At 43.3% G+C, this 17,502-nt stretch overlaps 1 protein-coding gene across 1 annotated transcript in view; it reads right to left on the reverse strand.

Moving 5' to 3' along the window:
- Window positions 1–17,502, reverse strand: part of nwd1 (NACHT and WD repeat domain containing 1) — a 200,439-nt gene that overhangs the window by 80,964 nt on the left and 101,973 nt on the right. The window contains exons 12-14 of the mRNA XM_067999939.1: window positions 10,495–10,694; window positions 8,860–9,132; window positions 4,585–4,675 (exon numbers count right to left, since the gene is read on the reverse strand). Coding sequence (XP_067856040.1) covers window positions 4,585–4,675; window positions 8,860–9,132; window positions 10,495–10,694 — 564 coding nt within the window. The remainder of the gene's footprint in view (window positions 1–4,584; window positions 4,676–8,859; window positions 9,133–10,494; window positions 10,695–17,502) is intronic.

Genomic DNA, 17,502 nt, shown 5'->3' on the forward strand with positions numbered 1-17,502 from the left:
GACAGTTGGTCATGAGTCATATGATGGAGGTGATGTTCAGTATCAAGAGCATAAATATGGCTGTGTTCTGTCACATGATACTCAGGGCACGATCACGTGGTACAGATGTGTAATTCTCTCCCGTGTCTGACCAACATTCCCCTGTTCGTTTCCCCTTTATTTTCTCCTTGTCTCTCCTCATAGCCCACTTGGGTCTCATTGAACCTATGATCCTAACCAGGCCATGCTAGGTTACCCCCTTAGTTTCTGAACAATCATCCACTTATCTCATTGCTTAGTTCACTTGTACATCTTATATTAAACAACCCTGTTATAATTCAAAGTCATGATGTGGAGATGCCGGTGATGGACTGGGGTTGACAATTGTAAACAATTTTACAACACCAAGTTATAGTCCAGCAATTTTATTTTAAATTCACAAGCTTTCGGAGGCTTCCTCCTTCCTCAGGTGAACGACATCGTTCACCTGAGGAAGGAGGAAGCCTCCGAAAGCTTGTGAATTTAAAATAAAATTGCTGGACTATAACTTGGTGTTGTAAAATTGTTTACAATAATTCAAAGTGACTGGGGGCCTAAGGCAACCATTGAGTCATGAGCTAACATGGCTACATTTCATAGGTTGGCTGACTCTTTGCCATACGTGGCATCTTTCACAAATGGGGGCAGTCCACGTGCCAGTGTTCACATCCACCCATCAGCACAGTCCGGTGCCCTTCACCCACATTCCGGGACCCCTACCCGAGTCTGGTGGCTGCTGGAAACTTTTAGGGATCGAACGAAGCTGAGGGTGGGAATTCTCGCAAGGTGAGGAACAACCGGAGGATCCAGGTAGAAGCTTTGAGTGGTGGCGGTTGGGAGGGGGGGAGAGAGGAGAGTAGCTGAGAGTGTCTGCCTGGACTGGGGAGGTAAGGGAAAGAAGAGTACAAGGATAAAAGAGGAGGGTTGGAGAGGGAGAAAGTACCTGAGTGAGATCACCAAGGCCGCCTACTTCTATCTCCGTAACATCGCCTGTCTCTACCACTGCCTCAGCCCACCTGCTGCTGAAACCCTCACCCATGCCTTTATTATTTCCAGACTCGGCTATTTTAATGCTCTTCTGGCCGGCCTCCCATCTTCCACCCTCCATAAACTTCAGCTCATCCAAAACTCTGCTGCCCATCTCCTAACCCGCACCAAGTCCCGTTCACCCATCACCCCTGTGCTCGCTGACCTACACTGGCTCCTGGTCCGGCAATGCCTCTCATTTAAAATTCTCTCCTTATGTTCAAATCCATCCATGGCCTCGCTCCTCCCTATCCCTGTAAACTCCTCCAGCCCTACAATCCTCTGAGATCTCTGCGCTCCTCCAATTCTGGCCTCTTGCATATCCCTGATTTTCATCGCTCCATCATTGATGGCCGTGCCTTCAGCTGCCTGGGCCCTAAGCTCTGGAATTCCCTCCCTAAACCTCTCCACCTCTCTACCTCTCTCTCCTCCTTTAAGACGCTTCTTAAAACCTACCTCTTTGACGAATCTTTTGGTCCTAATAGCTCCTTATTTAGCTCAGTGTCACATTTTGTCTGATTAGGCTCCTGTGAAGCACCTTGGGGTGTTTTACTACCTTAAAAGCGCTATATAAATGCAAGTAGTTGTTGTGGTCGAGGGGTTTGGTGTCTGTGGACTGGGTCTGAAAGTAGTACAATGTCTTTGTATATTGGGGAGGTGCATGAAGGGGTGGAGTGATTATTGAGATAGGTTTTGGGGAAGGTTTGGTTTACATTTTGGTTTACATTTTCTGGGATCCCCAGAAATGCCCTACAGTTGACAGAAGGCAGTGAGTGGGGATCGCAATCAGAAGGAGTGTATGCAAATGTAAACAGGCTGCTTACAGTATCGACTGGAATAGCCCGAGAAGATCAGGGTTGAATCCACCATTTGCTATTCAGAAATGTAAAATAAAAGCCATTCTCCCAGTAATAGATTGCTGACACTGGAGAGAGAAGCTTTAAAATATAAAGAAAAATAACAGATTCCCAAATCGAGGGTTGTTTCCACTAAATCCGAGCAAATGTCCCTTCCATTTTAGCTTAGAAAACACAATGGGCCGGAATTGACTGAAAAAATAACAGCATGTGAACAACGCACACTGTTATTAAAGCACAAAATTGGCCAGCAACTTGTGGTGAGGAGGAGATACCCTGTGAATTGCAAATCGCCACGAGTTGCTGGACGATATCACCGCTCTGCCGTTAGCTTCGCAAAAACAGCATCTCGCCCTCAACCTCCTTGTGATTTTCATGAAGTTGCTGCATTTGTACATTAATTGCCCATTAAAGTCACCACAGCAAGTTAAGTCTAGCAATTAACAGCGGAAGTACCTTTTTAACGTTGTGATAATTGTTAATGACGGCCTATCAACCTCCCTGGTGCAGAAAGTGAATAATTAAAAGTGCAGAGTCTCATTCCTTTTGGTTGTGAATTATTGTTGGAGATTTTTAAAAAGTCAAATTTTAAATTTTTACATTTTTTTCTTATTTTTCCTTTCTGTCTCTTTTTTCTCTCTGTTAGTCCAACCTTTCTTTCCCTCTCTTTATTTCTCTTTGTACCTGATTTGACATTGAATTCACCCACTCTAATTCACCCTCCTTCTCAGTCCTTCCTCTGTTTATTTCTCAATAAATCTCATTGGTCAAGGCGATACCCTGTTGGTCTTCTCGTTCACCAAGGACCCCACTGCCCTCGCTGTGCCTGTTTGCAGCTCACACTTCCAACAAGTTGCAGGGCAAAACATATTTGAGCTAAAGGGGGCAAGAAGAAGTCTAACTAACAGGGCAAGCCATGAGATGCCTCGCACCCAGCAAATTCTAGCCCAATAACCCGTGCTCAGTGTAGACTCCACAGTGCTGGGAAATGCAGCAAATAAACAGCTCAGAATCAAAAAATAATTTGGGGGGAGGGGGGAAAGTCCCCAGACCACCTCCCCTTCCCCCATAGAGGATAAATCTTCCACCCTCAACACTTGTATTCCCCTTCACGCTCCCCTCCAATATGAGTGAGGGAATGTTTACAGCTTACCTAGCAAATCAGTATCTCGCTGCACTTTCTGTGTAAGCACTTGTTATGGAGTTGTCAGCTTTTGCTAGTTTTCTAAGCTGACATTCATGCTTTACAACGGTAACAGTGACATTGGGCTGGAAGTTCTGGGTCATAATTACGGGTTCATTTGCTGTCTTTTACGTTGCATCTTTTTTTGGGGTTTGTTGTTATTGTCCCCCCTCCCAAAGGTGACCCTTTCCTCCGTGTCCGAGAGAGCCCTCTCTCTTGTCTCCATATCTAGGTAAATTTGTGAGATGCCTCTTCTGTTCGCTTCAGCTCATTGGTTTACTCATCTGCCCTCATGCGATCCTCCTTAACTTCAAAAGGCAGCAGAATAACAATATACTAGACCATAACCTAGATTTTAACTGCCAAACAAACTTATTAACCAATAAAAGAATGTGAACAGTAGCAATAACACAACATAGATTTACAGTAGTTTTAAATTTAGCTATCTCCTTGAGTAAGTGGAAAATAATATAATTGAATTTTCCGTATCTCATTTGCCACTGGAGCTATCTGGTTTGACCTACTGACTGTCCAGCCAGGCTGAGAAATACTTTCCAGAAAATGAGTGGGACCAAACAAGTTTAAATAACTGTTAAATCCAAAAAAAAGCTGCCAATCAAACAGAGATTTGAAAAAGAAACCACAAGATGTTTGTATTTGAATTGAATGATCAGCACCCTCCCTTGGGCACCTGGTTGAGACAAAACGATGGAAATCTGTAACATTTGTATCAAAATAAATGAAGGCATATTTTTCTGTTGAGCGAAGCTGGTTTTTAGCTCCTTACGTGGTGTAGCAGAGTGAAAGAAGCCAATACCATGCTAAAGCTTAGACAAATAGTGCTCCATTCTTGTCACAGTCAGATCAAGGGCTTTCATTCTCACTGTGAATACCACGATACCTCTGTCCCCATTGCTGTCTCTTGCAAGAGAGATGCCAAGAATTACCAGCGCTGCCCTTTCACGCAAGAGATGGTGAAGGGCAGGAGATTGTAAAAGGTTGGTGAGGCTAACAGCATTGCAATAAGTATAGAGCCAGGTTATGGTCATCAGCTGCACAAGCCGGAATTCATTAGACCTATCGATGAATGTAAAATGGTTAAAATGAATGTACAATATGTGGAGCTTGGAAGGAGCAGGAGAGGAAAGTTTAGAGGAGCATCAATGTAATAACATAGAGGAAAGGGAGTTTGCAAAGGAGAGAGAGAGACTGGAAGCTAAAGGTGAGACTCAAATCTACAAGCTCTTTTCTTGGACGTTGTCTCCATCATGACAATGCTGGCTCTTTGAAAGAGCTATCCAATTAATCCCACTCCCCTGTTCTCACCCCATTGGAGAATGTGAGAGGAGCTGAAGGAACCTCACAGATACAGGAAGAGTACTCAACTCTTGGATGGACTTCAGCTTCTTAGAGTTACGGGTTGTTGGTGGTGGGGGAGGAGTGGAAGTGTTTGAGATGAAAGATCATACTGCGGTCAAAGGTTCTGCTGAAATTCAGTACCTGCCACAAGGCACTTCTCATCTTCTGAAGCAACCAGGAATGTGACTGATAAATTGACTTTCTCCATGACATAACTCCCATCCAGAGACACCTGTTGAAAGGAAAAAAAGAATTTCTTAGAAATGAAATCCAGGATGCTCTTGGACAGATTGGAGGACTTGTAATGTATTTAAAGTGAACGGTTCATGAAATCACAAAATAAACACAAACAAGAAAGGCCATTCAGCCCATCTGTCCAGGGTTTTGATAGAGTTAATAAGGAGAAACAGTTTCCATTGGCAGGACAGTCGGTAACCAGAGGACACAAATTTATGATAATTGGCAAAAGAACTATGGGGGAGATGAGGAGAATATCTTTTTCGCAGTAAGTTGTGATGATCTGGAATGCGCTGCCTGAAAGGGAGGTGGAAGCAGATTCAATAGTAGCTTTCAAAAGGGAATTGGATAAATAGTTGAAAAGGAGACATTTGCAGAGCTATGGGGTGAGAACAGGGGAGTGGGATTAATTGGATAGCTCTTTCAAAGAGCCAGCATTGTCATGATGGGCCAAATGGCCTCCTTCTGTGCTGTAAGAGACTATGATTCTCTCCGGCAAGTTTTGCCCGTCGCAGCATCCAACTAACTATTGAATCAGCTCTGTCTCCACCACCCTTCCCAGAATTCCCTTTGGGTGAAGAGATATCTTGCGACTGTGACAGAATCAGAGTGTCCACCCTCCCCCAAGTGGGGGACATTTCTCAGCTTATTTTATATGAGGGCTGAAAGTCTGAGGTTCTTCTAACAGAGCGGAGCCTCGCGAGATGCAAACACAACAACAAACAAAATTTGACACTGAGCCACATAGGGAGATATTAGGACAGATCACCAAAAGCTTGGTCAAAGAAGTAGATTTTAAGGAGCGTCTTAAAGGAGGAGAGAGAGGTAGAGAGGCAGAGAGGTTTAGGGAGGGCCTAGGCAGCTGAAGGCACGGCCGCCAATGGTGGAGTGATTAAAATTGGGGACGCACAAGTGGTAAGAATTGGAGGAGTGCAGAGATCTCGGAGGGTTGTAGGGCTGGAGGGAGGGGGGCGAGGCCATGGAGGGATTTGAAAACAAGGATGATCATTTTAAAATCAAGGCGTTTCCAAACCGGGAGCCAATGTAACTCAGTGAGCACAGGGGTGGTGGGAAAATGGGACTTGGTGTGAGTTAGGATACGGGGGGCAGCAAAGTTTTGGATGAGCTGAAGTTTATGGAGGGTGGAAGATGGGAGGCCAGCCAGGAGAGCTTTGGAATAGTCCAGTCTAGAGGTAACAAAGGCATGGATGAGGGTTTCAGCAGCAGATGAGCTGAGGCAGGGGTGGAGACGGGCGATGTTAAGGAGATGGAAGTAGGCGGTCTTGGTGATGGAGCAGATATGTGGTCAGAAGCTCATCTCAAGGTCAAATAGGAAGCCAAGGTCTGGTTCAGCCTCAGACACAGATTGAAAAGGAGCTGTAAAAACAGCCCTGGCACCAGTTGGCGCTCAGTGCTGGTGAGGATCCATCACCACCAATGAAATCTTTTCATTTTGGTGCTGCAGTGTTTTAAAAATGGCCAGGGTTAACATGGAGGCTGCCTCCTCTGACCAAATTTCCAAATAGTTGCCTGCAAGACAAAGGCCAGATTGCTTGATCTGTACTTGGTCAGGATATGCATGCCGGGAATTCCCTTGGGCATTTTCCCAATCGGGCACTGTAGCTTTGGTGTCCATTCGGGGTGTCCGTCGATCTTCCACCGAAGTTACGCCAGTCAATTGGGGAAAACCCCAAGGAAATACCCAATGATAGACTTCATCTTGGGTACCAATTAATGATCCTTGGTCAAAGCTTAAACAGATACTCCCCTTTAATGGATGCTGCAGCCCTTTAAATAGCTGCAGCAAAACTCATAAATCCCACCTCCATGCCCGTGAGCCACAACAGCACAGGTAGAAACTTGCCACAAAGAAGTCATTCAGGCCAGAATGGCCATGTGCAAGCAGTTGGATAGCACCAGCTTTCCAGATAAACGGGCAAAGTGTGAACACTTGTGTGTTCACCATTCCACGCAATAGTACACTGCATTATGTTTGGTCTTGGTTAATCAACAGTTGTCCCCAGAGGCCTTTGGTTTGAAATCTATAATCTATACTGGAGACTTCTCTGAAGAGGGTAAAAGTTCTAAACATGGGGCGAGAAAGCTGTCCGTGCACATGACCATTACTGCTGATTGACTTGTGCGTGGTGAGTGTCTACCTGCTGGAAATTGTCTGTTTTATGAACATACGAACATACGAGTTAAAAGCAGGAGTAGGCCATTCGGCCCCTCGAGCCTGCTCTGCCATTTGATAAGATCATGGCTGATCTGATTGTGACCTCAACCCTACTTTCCCGTCTACCTACTATAACCTTTGCCTCCCTTGTTAATCAGGAATCTATCTAACTCAGCCTTAAAAATATTCAATGACCCTGCCTGGGGAAGGGAGTTCCACAGACTCACGACCCTCAGAGAGAAAAAAATTCTCCTCATCTCTGTCTTAAATAGGAGACCCCTTATTTTTAAACTGTGGCCCCTAGTTCTAGTCTTTCCCACAAGGGAAAACATTCTCTCAGCATTTACCCCTTCTAGTCCCCTCAGGATCTTATATGTTTCAATAAGATCACCTCCCATTCTTCTAAACTCCAGTGTATACAGGCCCAACTTGTCCAACCTTTCCTCATAAGATAACCCCCTCATCCCAGGAATCAGTCGAGTGAACCTTCTCTGAACCGCCTCCAAAGCAATTACGTCCTTTCTTAAAAAAGGAGACCAAAACTGCACACAGTATACTAGATGTGGTCTCACCAATGCCCTGTAGCAAAACATCTCACTTGCTGTACCTGCATACTAACTTTTTGCGATTCATGTACTAGGACACCCAGATCCCCCTGTACCTCAGAGTTCTGCAATCTCTCTCCATTTAAATAATATACTGCTTTTCTATTCCTCCGGCCAAAGTGGACAAGTTCACATTTTCCCACATTATATTCCATCTGCCAAATTTTTGCCCACTCACTTAACCTATCTATATCCCTTTGCAGACTCCTTATGTCCTCTTCACAACTTACTTTCCTACCTACCTTTGTGTCATCAGCAAATTTAACAACCATACATTCGGTCCCTTCATCCAAGTCATTGATATAGATTGTAAATAGTTGAGGCCCAAGCACTGATCCCTGTGGCACTCCACTCGTTACATCTTGCCAACCTGAAAATGACCCATTTATGCCTACGCTCTGTTTCCTGTTAGCTAACCAATCCTTTATCCATGCTAACATGTTACCCCCTACACCATGAGCTCTTATTTTGTGTAATAGCCTTTGATGTGGCACCTTGTCAAAAGCCTTCTGGAGATCCAAGTACACCACATCCACAGGATCCCCTTTATCCACGTTGCTTGTTACTTCCTCAAAGAACTCTAATAAATTAGTCAAACACGATTTCCCTTTCACAAAGCTGTGTTGACTCTGCCTGATTGCATTGAGATTTTCTAAGTGCCCTACTATAACCTCCTTAATAATAGATTCTAGCATTCTCCCTATGACAGATGTTAAGCTAACTGGCCTGTAGTTTCCTGCTTTCTGTCTCCCTCCTTTCTTGAATAGAGGAGTTACATTCGCTGTTTTCCAATCTGATGGGACCCTTCCAGAATCGAGGGAATTTTAGAAAATTAATACCAATGCATCTACTATCTCTGCAGCCACTTCTTTTAAGACCCTAGGATGAAGTCCGTCAGGACCTGGGGACTTGTCAGCTTTTAGCTCTAATATTTTTTTCAGAACCCTTTCCCTGGTGATTGTAAATGTTTTAAGTTCCTCCCTTCCTTTCACCTCTTGATTCACAATTATTTCTGGCATGTTATTTGTATCCTCTACAGTGAAGACGGACGCAAAATATCTGTTCAGTTCATCCGCCATTTCCTTATTCTCCATTATTAATTCCCCAGACTCACTCTCCAGAGGACCAACGCTCACTTTACTTACTCTTTTCCTTTTTAAATACCTGTAGAAACTCTTACTATCTGTTTTTATATTTCTAGCTAGCTTTCTCTCGTACTCTAATTTCTCCCTCATTATTATTCTTTTAGTCATTCTTTGCTGTTTTTTATATTCGGTCCAATCTTCTGATCTGCCACTAATCTTTGCGGAATTGTATGCTTTTTCTTTCAATTTGATACTGTCTTCTACCAGAGTATTTGGGCCAAAGGTGGACTTTTCAAACGTTAACTTTCCATACCAATGCCACGACTCCATCGTTGAATCCCACTGCTATCTTCTCGTAGCTTCTCAGTGGAAGGATGCAGGTCGGGGTCGAGTGACTTAGGCCAGTGAGATGTTGAGTGTTCTCCAGGGTGCCCGTGACTCGGTCCCACACACACAACATGCCCCCAGAAGACATGGTCAGCAGAGGGTTGCTGGATCCGAGCACTGCCGTGTGTGTCGTGTTGTCCAGGTTACCAGCAGATAATTGGAACAGAAGTTCTCCCTTTCCCAGGTGCCAACCCTTGATCTGAAACCAAGTGAGATGATAAGGTGGTTAATAAACCGAATTAGATTCCGTACACGAGAGGGAATCTCCTAGTAACAAAATCAGCTGTAACCCCCTCAGTGGGGATCAAAAGCAAACTTGTGAATGCCAGAAAGCTGAAAGAGAAACATCTGCACTGTCAGCATCTGGACCACAGTTTGGGCATCCCTTCACCCATGGATGGTCTCACCCAAAACACTACCCTCTTCCTCTCTGCTGACAGACCCACCGTCTATCTCCTACACTTCAAACTTCCCTGCCCGTTTCTCTTCTCAGGGTTACTTTTGTGAACTAAAACTCCCAGCACACTGCCTGATGCTGGGAGCACACGTTGAGAACTGCAATAGTACACTACATTGTGTTTGATCTTCGTTGATCAACAGTTGTCCCCAGAGGCCTTTGGTTTGAAGTTGCGCACAATCTCATGTGAGGCACGTCCGAATTCCCCATATGTGCTCTGGGCACAAGAAGCTGTATGTCACGTGTGTTCATTCATTAAAGAAGTCCCATCAGGTACTGGGCACGGCCTCAAGCTGCTCTTCTAACCTCAATGTGTGGCACTACTTGTGATTTGTTCCGCTCAATAGATCGATAGATTTTTGTTAGGTAAGGGTATCGATGGATATGGAACAAAGGCGGGAAACGGAGTTGAGATACAGATCAACCATGATCTGATTAAATGGTGGAACATGCTCGAGAAGCTGAATGGCCTACTCCTGTTCCTATGTTCAATAAATTCGAACCATGTATTGCACTGGGCTTTTCACAAGTGTTCTGAGGGCCTCTATGTTCTGTTAGGGTTTATTAAACACACCACTGAACTTATTTTACTACAAACAATGAGATGAGGGTATCGATGCCTCAACACTTCTTCTGTAAATGGGCAACTGTGGAGTTTGGGGCATTTATCCAATGAGTGATGGAGCCATTCAGACCAGGAAGGACCCTGGCTTAATACCCATCTGTGTTAAATGAGCTCATCCCCAGGCACCCTCTCCGGGACATACCCGAGTGCCCGGGGTTGTTCCTTCATTTCCTGCCAACCCCCTCCAGCTGTACCACATTCCGCTCCCACCAGCTGCAGCTTCCTGCCGGGTTCTTATAAATAAATGTGACTCCATGTCAGGGGTCATGTCCCCAGCCCGGGGTCCTGAGGCCAATTATAGCAGCCCTACTGCTGCCTTGTTAGAGATACTCACTGGATGAGCTCACTGAGTCAATGGGGAGGGATCTGGAAAGTAGATTCTTTAAATTGAATACACTAGGGGAAGATCCCTCCTGATCCCTTTTGGCCACGGAATTGTAATAGTGATCAAAGGAATAGTGATCAAAGGAATCTTCTACCTGGGAACCTGAGACCGAGTAGATCACATCAGTAGCTTCATCCACATGGAGCAGTGCGAAGTGCTCATAGCCGGAATGATCCTCTGGGATCGAGTAGATTTCTTTTCCAGTCAGTAGGTTCCACAGACGCAGTGTATGGTCAAACGATCCTGACACAGCATGGGCCTTGTTGTGAATCACTTTGATGCACCGTACCTCAGCTATCACAGATAACACTTGTAAAAATACGGTTTGAAACAAGTCTATTGCCACAGGCAGTACATGGAGGTCAGGTCTGATCATCCTGAATTCACAGGAAACCAGGTTGCATTGCTTGCTTGTTATTTAATGTAATCTGAAGACAGTTGTATTATAACTATAATACAGTTGTGGGTCAATCTGTTAAAACTTGCTCTTTTATAATCACTCGGGCTTGTATCACACGTAAGTTATTGTTGAAGGATTAACAACCCGTTTGTAGAAACAATAATGGGAAAATCCGCTAACATATGATGTCACTGGGTGAGCCCGAGTTTTAAAGGTCTGAAGTAGCTAGTGTTAAGCGATTGACTGAGTAATTCTGACGAGATGGGGAGGAGGAATAAGTGATTGTGACCGAGTGAGCTAAAGGTAGCCACCCCTCAAGCCCACGAGAGAAGACGGGGAGGAAGAATATGTAGCTGGAAGTAGCCAACCCCTCCAGCACCTGAGAGAATAAACCACGGTGAGAGCATCGGATGGTTTATGTTCAACAATCCACATAGACGTGGAAAGGTCATTAGGGTCATGTATGTCCTTGAGAAAAGAGGAAAGAAATTGTGCGGGAGGGGAGGAGTTAAAATGAGTCCTTTCACAGCAGACAGAGGCTGTAAAGGAATGATGTAAAAATCAGATGCAAAGTATATCCAGGAGAACAAAGGAACTTGTACTGTACTAGTTAAGATCTGTCAGACTTTGTGTGAGGTGGAGACTAAGATGAAGAAACTGGTAAAGGAGAAGGAAATTAAAGAGGAGGATTGGAAAGCAGGAGTCTGGTAGTTTCAGCCACAGGATTTAGGGAGGTTGAGAGAGGAAGTTGAAATTCGGAAGGGTAGGTTGAAAGATGAGGAGGAAAGAAGAACAAAAAGATGGAGGGACCATCACCACCCCAGGCTTGGGTGAGGACACAGACTGTGAGCTTGAGACTTTGAGTCGGTACAGAATGGGGTTAAATCACAAACATCAGAAATTGAAATTTGGTTTAAATAAAAAAAGTGGAGTCTATGATGGAATCAAGAAGGAGAAAGGGAGAGGGTCACAAGCTACAGAATGTGATCTTTTGTTTCCAGTGTACTGTCTCTTGAAAAAAGCCTGTCCTTATTGTGAGTGCTTTCTTTTTGCTGTTGCAGGCTATGGCCCTTTTTAAATGCTTGTTATGTGTTTTCCTCTTTTGTGTAACGTTACAAAAATCTTGCTTAGCTGTGAAAACAGTTATATCCAGTAATTTTACAGTTTTGGAAAGGCGTGCCTGAGGAACGAACAAAATGAAAAACATTGTAATTTACTGGGTTTTAGCAAGCACATGCTATATTGAGAATTTTAGCTGTTCTATCTTGTGTTTAATATTGATATTGCTGAATTAAAATTGGAATTATTGAGGTTAACTAACCTATCAAATAGTAGAAACCAGACTTTTATTGTGGCCACAGTGAAATTCTGCTTCTTATAAATTGAAGCGTGAGAGTCTGAAATTCCTGATATGAGATTATCACATTTGAAAGTTAATCTGATTGGAGTTGTGTTGAGTATTGGTGAACATGAATTAATCTGATTGGAGTTGTGTTGAGTATTGGTGAGCGTGAATTAATCTGATTGGAGTTATGATGAGTATTGGTGAGCGTGAATTAATCTGAATTGGAGTTATGATGAGTATTGGTGAGCGTGAATTAATCTGATTGGAGTTGTGTTGAGTATTGGTGAGCGTGAATTAATCTGATTGGAGTTATGATGAGTATTGGTGAGCGTGAATTAATCTGATTGGAGTTATGTTGAGTATTGATGAGCGTGAATTAATCTGATTGGAGTTATGATGAGTATTGGTGAGCGTGAATTAATCTGATTGGAGTTGTGTTGAGTATTGGTGAGCGTGAATTAATCTGATTGGAGTTATGTTGAGTATTGGTGAGCGTGAATTAATCTGATTGGAGTTATGATGAGTATTGGTGAGCGTGAATTAATCTGATTGGAGTTGTGTTGAGTATTGGTGAGCGTGAATTAATCTGATTGGAGTTGTGTTGAGTATTGGTGAGCGTGAATTAATCTGATTGGAGTTATGATGAGTATTGGTGAGCGTGAATTAATCTGATTGGAGTTATGTTGAGTATTGATGAGCGTGAATTAATCTGATTGGAGTTATGATGAGTATTGGTGAGCGTGAATTAATCTGATTGGAGTTGTGTTGAGTATTGGTGAGCGTGAATTAATCTGATTGGAGTTGTGTTGAGTATTGGTGAGCGTGAATTAATCTGATTGGAGTTATGTTGAGTATTGATGAGCGTGAATTAATCTGATTGGAGTTATGATGAGTATTGGTGAGCGTGAATTAATCTGATTGGAGTTATGATGAGTATTGGTGAGCGTGAATTAATCTGATTGGAGTTATGATGAGTATTGGTGAGCGTGAATTAATCTGATTGGAGTTATGATGAGTATTGGTGAGCGTGAATTAATCTGATTGGAGTTGTGTTGAGTATTGGTGAGCGTGAATTAATCTGATTGGAGTTATGATGAGTATTGGTGAGCGTGAATTAATCTGATTGGAGTTATGATGAGTATTGGTGAACATGAATTAATCTGATTGGAGTTGTGTTGAGTATTGATGAGCGTGAATTAATCTGATTGGAGTTATGATGAGTATTGGTGAGCGTGAATTAATCTGATTGGAGTTATGATGAGTATTGGTGAGCGTGAATTAATCTGATTGGAGTTATGATGAGTATTGGTGAGCGTGAATTAATCTGATTGGAGTTATGATGAGTATTGGTGAACATGAATTAATCTGATTGGAGTTGTGTTGAGTATTGGTGGGCATGAATTGATCTGATTGGAGTTGTGTTGAGTATTGGTGGGCATGAATTGATCTGATTGGAGTTGTGTTGAGTATTGGTGGGCGTGAATTAATCTGATTGGAGTTGTGTTGAGTATTGGTGGGCATGAATTGATCTGATTGGAGTTGTGTTGAGTATTGGTGAACATGAATTAATCTGATTGGAGTTGTGTTGAGTATTGGTGAACATTAATTAATCTGATTGGAGTTGTGTTGAGTATTGGTGGGCATGAATTGATCTGATTGGAGTTGTGTTGAGTATTGGTGAACATGAATTAATCTGATTGGAGTTGTGTTGAGTATTGGTGAACATGAATTGATCTGATTGGAGTTGTGTTGAGTATTGGTGGGCATGAATTGATCTGATTGGAGTTGTGTTGAGTATTGGTGAACATGAATTAATCTGATTGGAGTTATGTTGAGTATTGGTGAACATGAATTGATCTGATTGGAGTTGTGTTGAGTATTGGTGAACATGTATTGATCTGATTGGAGTTGTGGTGAGTATTGGTGGGCATGAATTGATCTGATTGGAGTTGTGTTGAGTATTGGTGGGCATGAATTGATCTGATTGGAGTTGTGTTGAGAATTGGTGAGCATGAATTGATCTGATTGGAGTTGTGTTGAGTATTGGTGGGCATGAATTGATCTGATTGGAGTTGTGTTGAGTATTGGTGAACATGAATTGATCTGATTGGAGTTGTGTTGAGTATTGGTGGGCATGAATTGATCTGATTGGAGTTGTGTTGAGTATTGGTGGGCATGAATTGATCTGATTGGAGTTGTGTTGAGTATTGGTGGGAGTGAATTGATCTGATTGTAGTTATGATGAGTAATGGTGGGCGTGCATTGATGTGTAAGGTGTTAATGTTGTGTGTAACTGTAATCGAAGAACAATATCTTGTTACCGAGTACAATGCATCAATTTTGGAAATTTTGAGCTAATGATCTTGGTTGTACTGAAATGTGATCGCTGTTAGCAAACTAGCAGGACCCCTTTTATCTTGTGATTGGTTCTGATCAGAGAAAAGTGACCGATAAACAGAAAAGGTTAAATAAAGGATATCTCGTATCTCTATAACAAGGATTGGGAAATGTCGTGTCATTGGACTATTTAAGAGTTAATAAATCTCCTTGATAGAAAAAGCAGAAAACTTAGAACAGGTTAGACATGAACCAAGGAAAAGCATGTGGGAAAGGAAAGTGGAAGGCTATAGTCGTGTTACGGCAAGGACAGCAAATTATAAAACTTAAGAAACAATTAGAAACCAAGAGAGACCTCAACAAAAAGTTGATGGAACAAAAATTAGAGGTGGAAAATCAATTCGCTCATACAACTGCTCACAACACGACTTTGGCTGTGTCAGTAGATTACTTTCAAACCGAAGGTGCAAATAGAGCCAGATAATTAGTAGCATGTAATGCCGAACTACAACAACAGGAAGGTCAGGATAAAATATGGAAAAAGAAGGTTGATGAGTTGAGTAGTTCCCTACAAGGAGTCCGAGGTCAAAGCCTGGACAACCGGCATAGTGTAGCAGGAGCGGGAGATCATACCCACTGTCAAAGGAAAATGCAGGAGCTGGAGGAAAGATTAAAATCCGAGATATACACTCTGAGACAGGAGATAGAATTCTTGAAGGAGTGCTTTAGATCACTCCATTCCTACCCTTCCCAAACATTTCCCTCCCCCCAGTGTGGAAACATAAAGAGCTCAGTGCCACCCCATGAAAGTCAGGGACAGATGAAATAACGGTGTGAGGCCTCTCCAGTCAAGGGAGCCTTGTGTCCATTGTACCAGGATCCTCACGGAAGACCCCATACCAAAGGACGGGTTGGAGGCCGCCTAAAAATATTACTAGTAGATATTGACGTGTCACGTACCGTGGTATAGGGCCCACTTGACCAACAATTTGAACTTCAAGGCACAATAGAGCCAGGGGGCTTTGGAGGAGGAGGAGATACGGGGAAGATGGTAAAGACGGAAGTTACAGTAGGGGAACAGAGGGAATTTGATCAACAGCTAAAGACCGCCCCTGCTGGGCATAACACAAGAATGAGTGTGACAGAATAGAGTGAGTCGCACAGATTGATGGACCTGACACCCCTCGAACAGCCCAACATTACCATTTCCCACAGGGAAAGGACAGGGGATAAGGTAGCCACGCTAACATAGTACGGTCGTCCTTGGTTGTATCTCACAGAGTCAACAAAGTGGGATGTTTTACAACCAGGAGATAAGGACAGAGAACAACACAGCCGAATAGTATAAAGATAGGCCATGCTCCCTTCCAAAAATTAAAGCTTTTGAGAGGGAACGGTCAGTAGTCCATTGCCACATGGAGGTCAGGTCTGATCATCCTGAATTCGCAGGAAACCAGGTTGTATTGATTGCTTGCCATTAATGTAATCTGAAGATAGTTGTATTGTAACTATAATACTGTTGTGAGTCAACAGCTCGCTCTTGCTCTTTTATAACCACTCCAGGCCTGTATCACACGTCAGTTATTGATGAAGGATTAACAACAGTAGACAGTAACGGGAAAATCTGCTAACAACACATCACATTGATCAGTGGGAGTCACATTAAGAGCGTGATCCTGAATTCCCATGGAGTTTGTCCCGAGATCCCATCGCAACTTTGTGTTCAGTCAGTTACATGTATCTCCAGGATTTCCACTGATCTCCCACTGAATTTACAATCGGAATTGAGGACAATCCCTTCAGATATTCAGGGCCCATGTGTTTAGGGACTGGGTGGTGCAGTGGGTTAGAACTTGGCCCTTCCTTCCTGGGACCTGGCTTCAGTTCCAGCCCTGATTGAGGGGGTGAAAGATTCTGTCTGCTGGCTGCAAGGGTTCCATGTCAAATGAGTTGGTCCGTCTCAGTACAGCTATACTCTGCATATAACCATGCAATACCAGAGCTGGGAGCACTTGTTTGGCAGAGAAGAGGGAGATTTCCTCTGCATCCAGTCTGCTTGATGCTGATAATGGGTATCCAACATATAAAATGTTACATTGCCCTCGATGACCAGATTTAAGTACAAACATGTTTAGTAAAAAAATATTCTTGTGTATTGCTTTTATTTTCCAATAATTAACATGATTTATGACATTAAACTTGTAAACTTTGAGTGATCTTCATGGTACACCATCACATAGAACGTCCCCGTCTTTATTGTCCATGATACCCATCACAAATCAAAAAGAGCAGAATGAAGCATGACAGTGGATGGATAGCCCAAAGCCACCTTTTGAACAATGTTTGTTTTGTAAAAAATTGTCTCCCCTCCTGTTGTGAATTCCATGGGCACCAGTTCCCTTCAGCCACCTCACCAGCCTGTTGTTCTTCATATGTGAACCTGGATGACAAGTGCTGTCAGTCTATTTAACCAGGAGTTTTTCAGCCTTGTTTTCAGCTAACATCTACACATGTGCACCTTCCACCACCACCCATCCCAGCCCAGGGGCACTGAGACCAATTATTGCCACAACTGAGTTCAGTATCTCAGCCACAGGCGTGGAATAGGACCTGGAGTCTTTTGATGTGGCTTTAATACTACACCATGACAGCTGGTTGGTTTAAACCAAGGTCTTCCTGACACCATCATTTTTATGAAGATACCTAAACAAATTGAAGGGACCAGATTCCATTTCTGGCACTTAGTGTGAGCAACAAGCACTCGCAAGTTAAGTACAGCATGATTAGGTACAGGGTAAAGTTCTTTAATAATACGCCTTGACTCTAGCCTCACATGAGCATCTTTACTGCACTTGTGTGACTTGTGGGTATTCCTCACTAATCCTTGCTCTTCTCAACTGTCCTCTCTTGTTCCTCGTAAGCACTAAATTGACTGTGTTTCTCTCCTTCCTGTAACACCACTGTGCTGAAAACAAGACTCCTACTCCAACAGAACTTCAAAACAGTGCTCCTCACCCCAC

Source organism: Heptranchias perlo, chromosome 18 (genome assembly GCF_035084215.1).
Source record: "Heptranchias perlo isolate sHepPer1 chromosome 18, sHepPer1.hap1, whole genome shotgun sequence".
Taxonomy (NCBI): Eukaryota; Metazoa; Chordata; class Chondrichthyes; order Hexanchiformes; family Hexanchidae; genus Heptranchias; species Heptranchias perlo.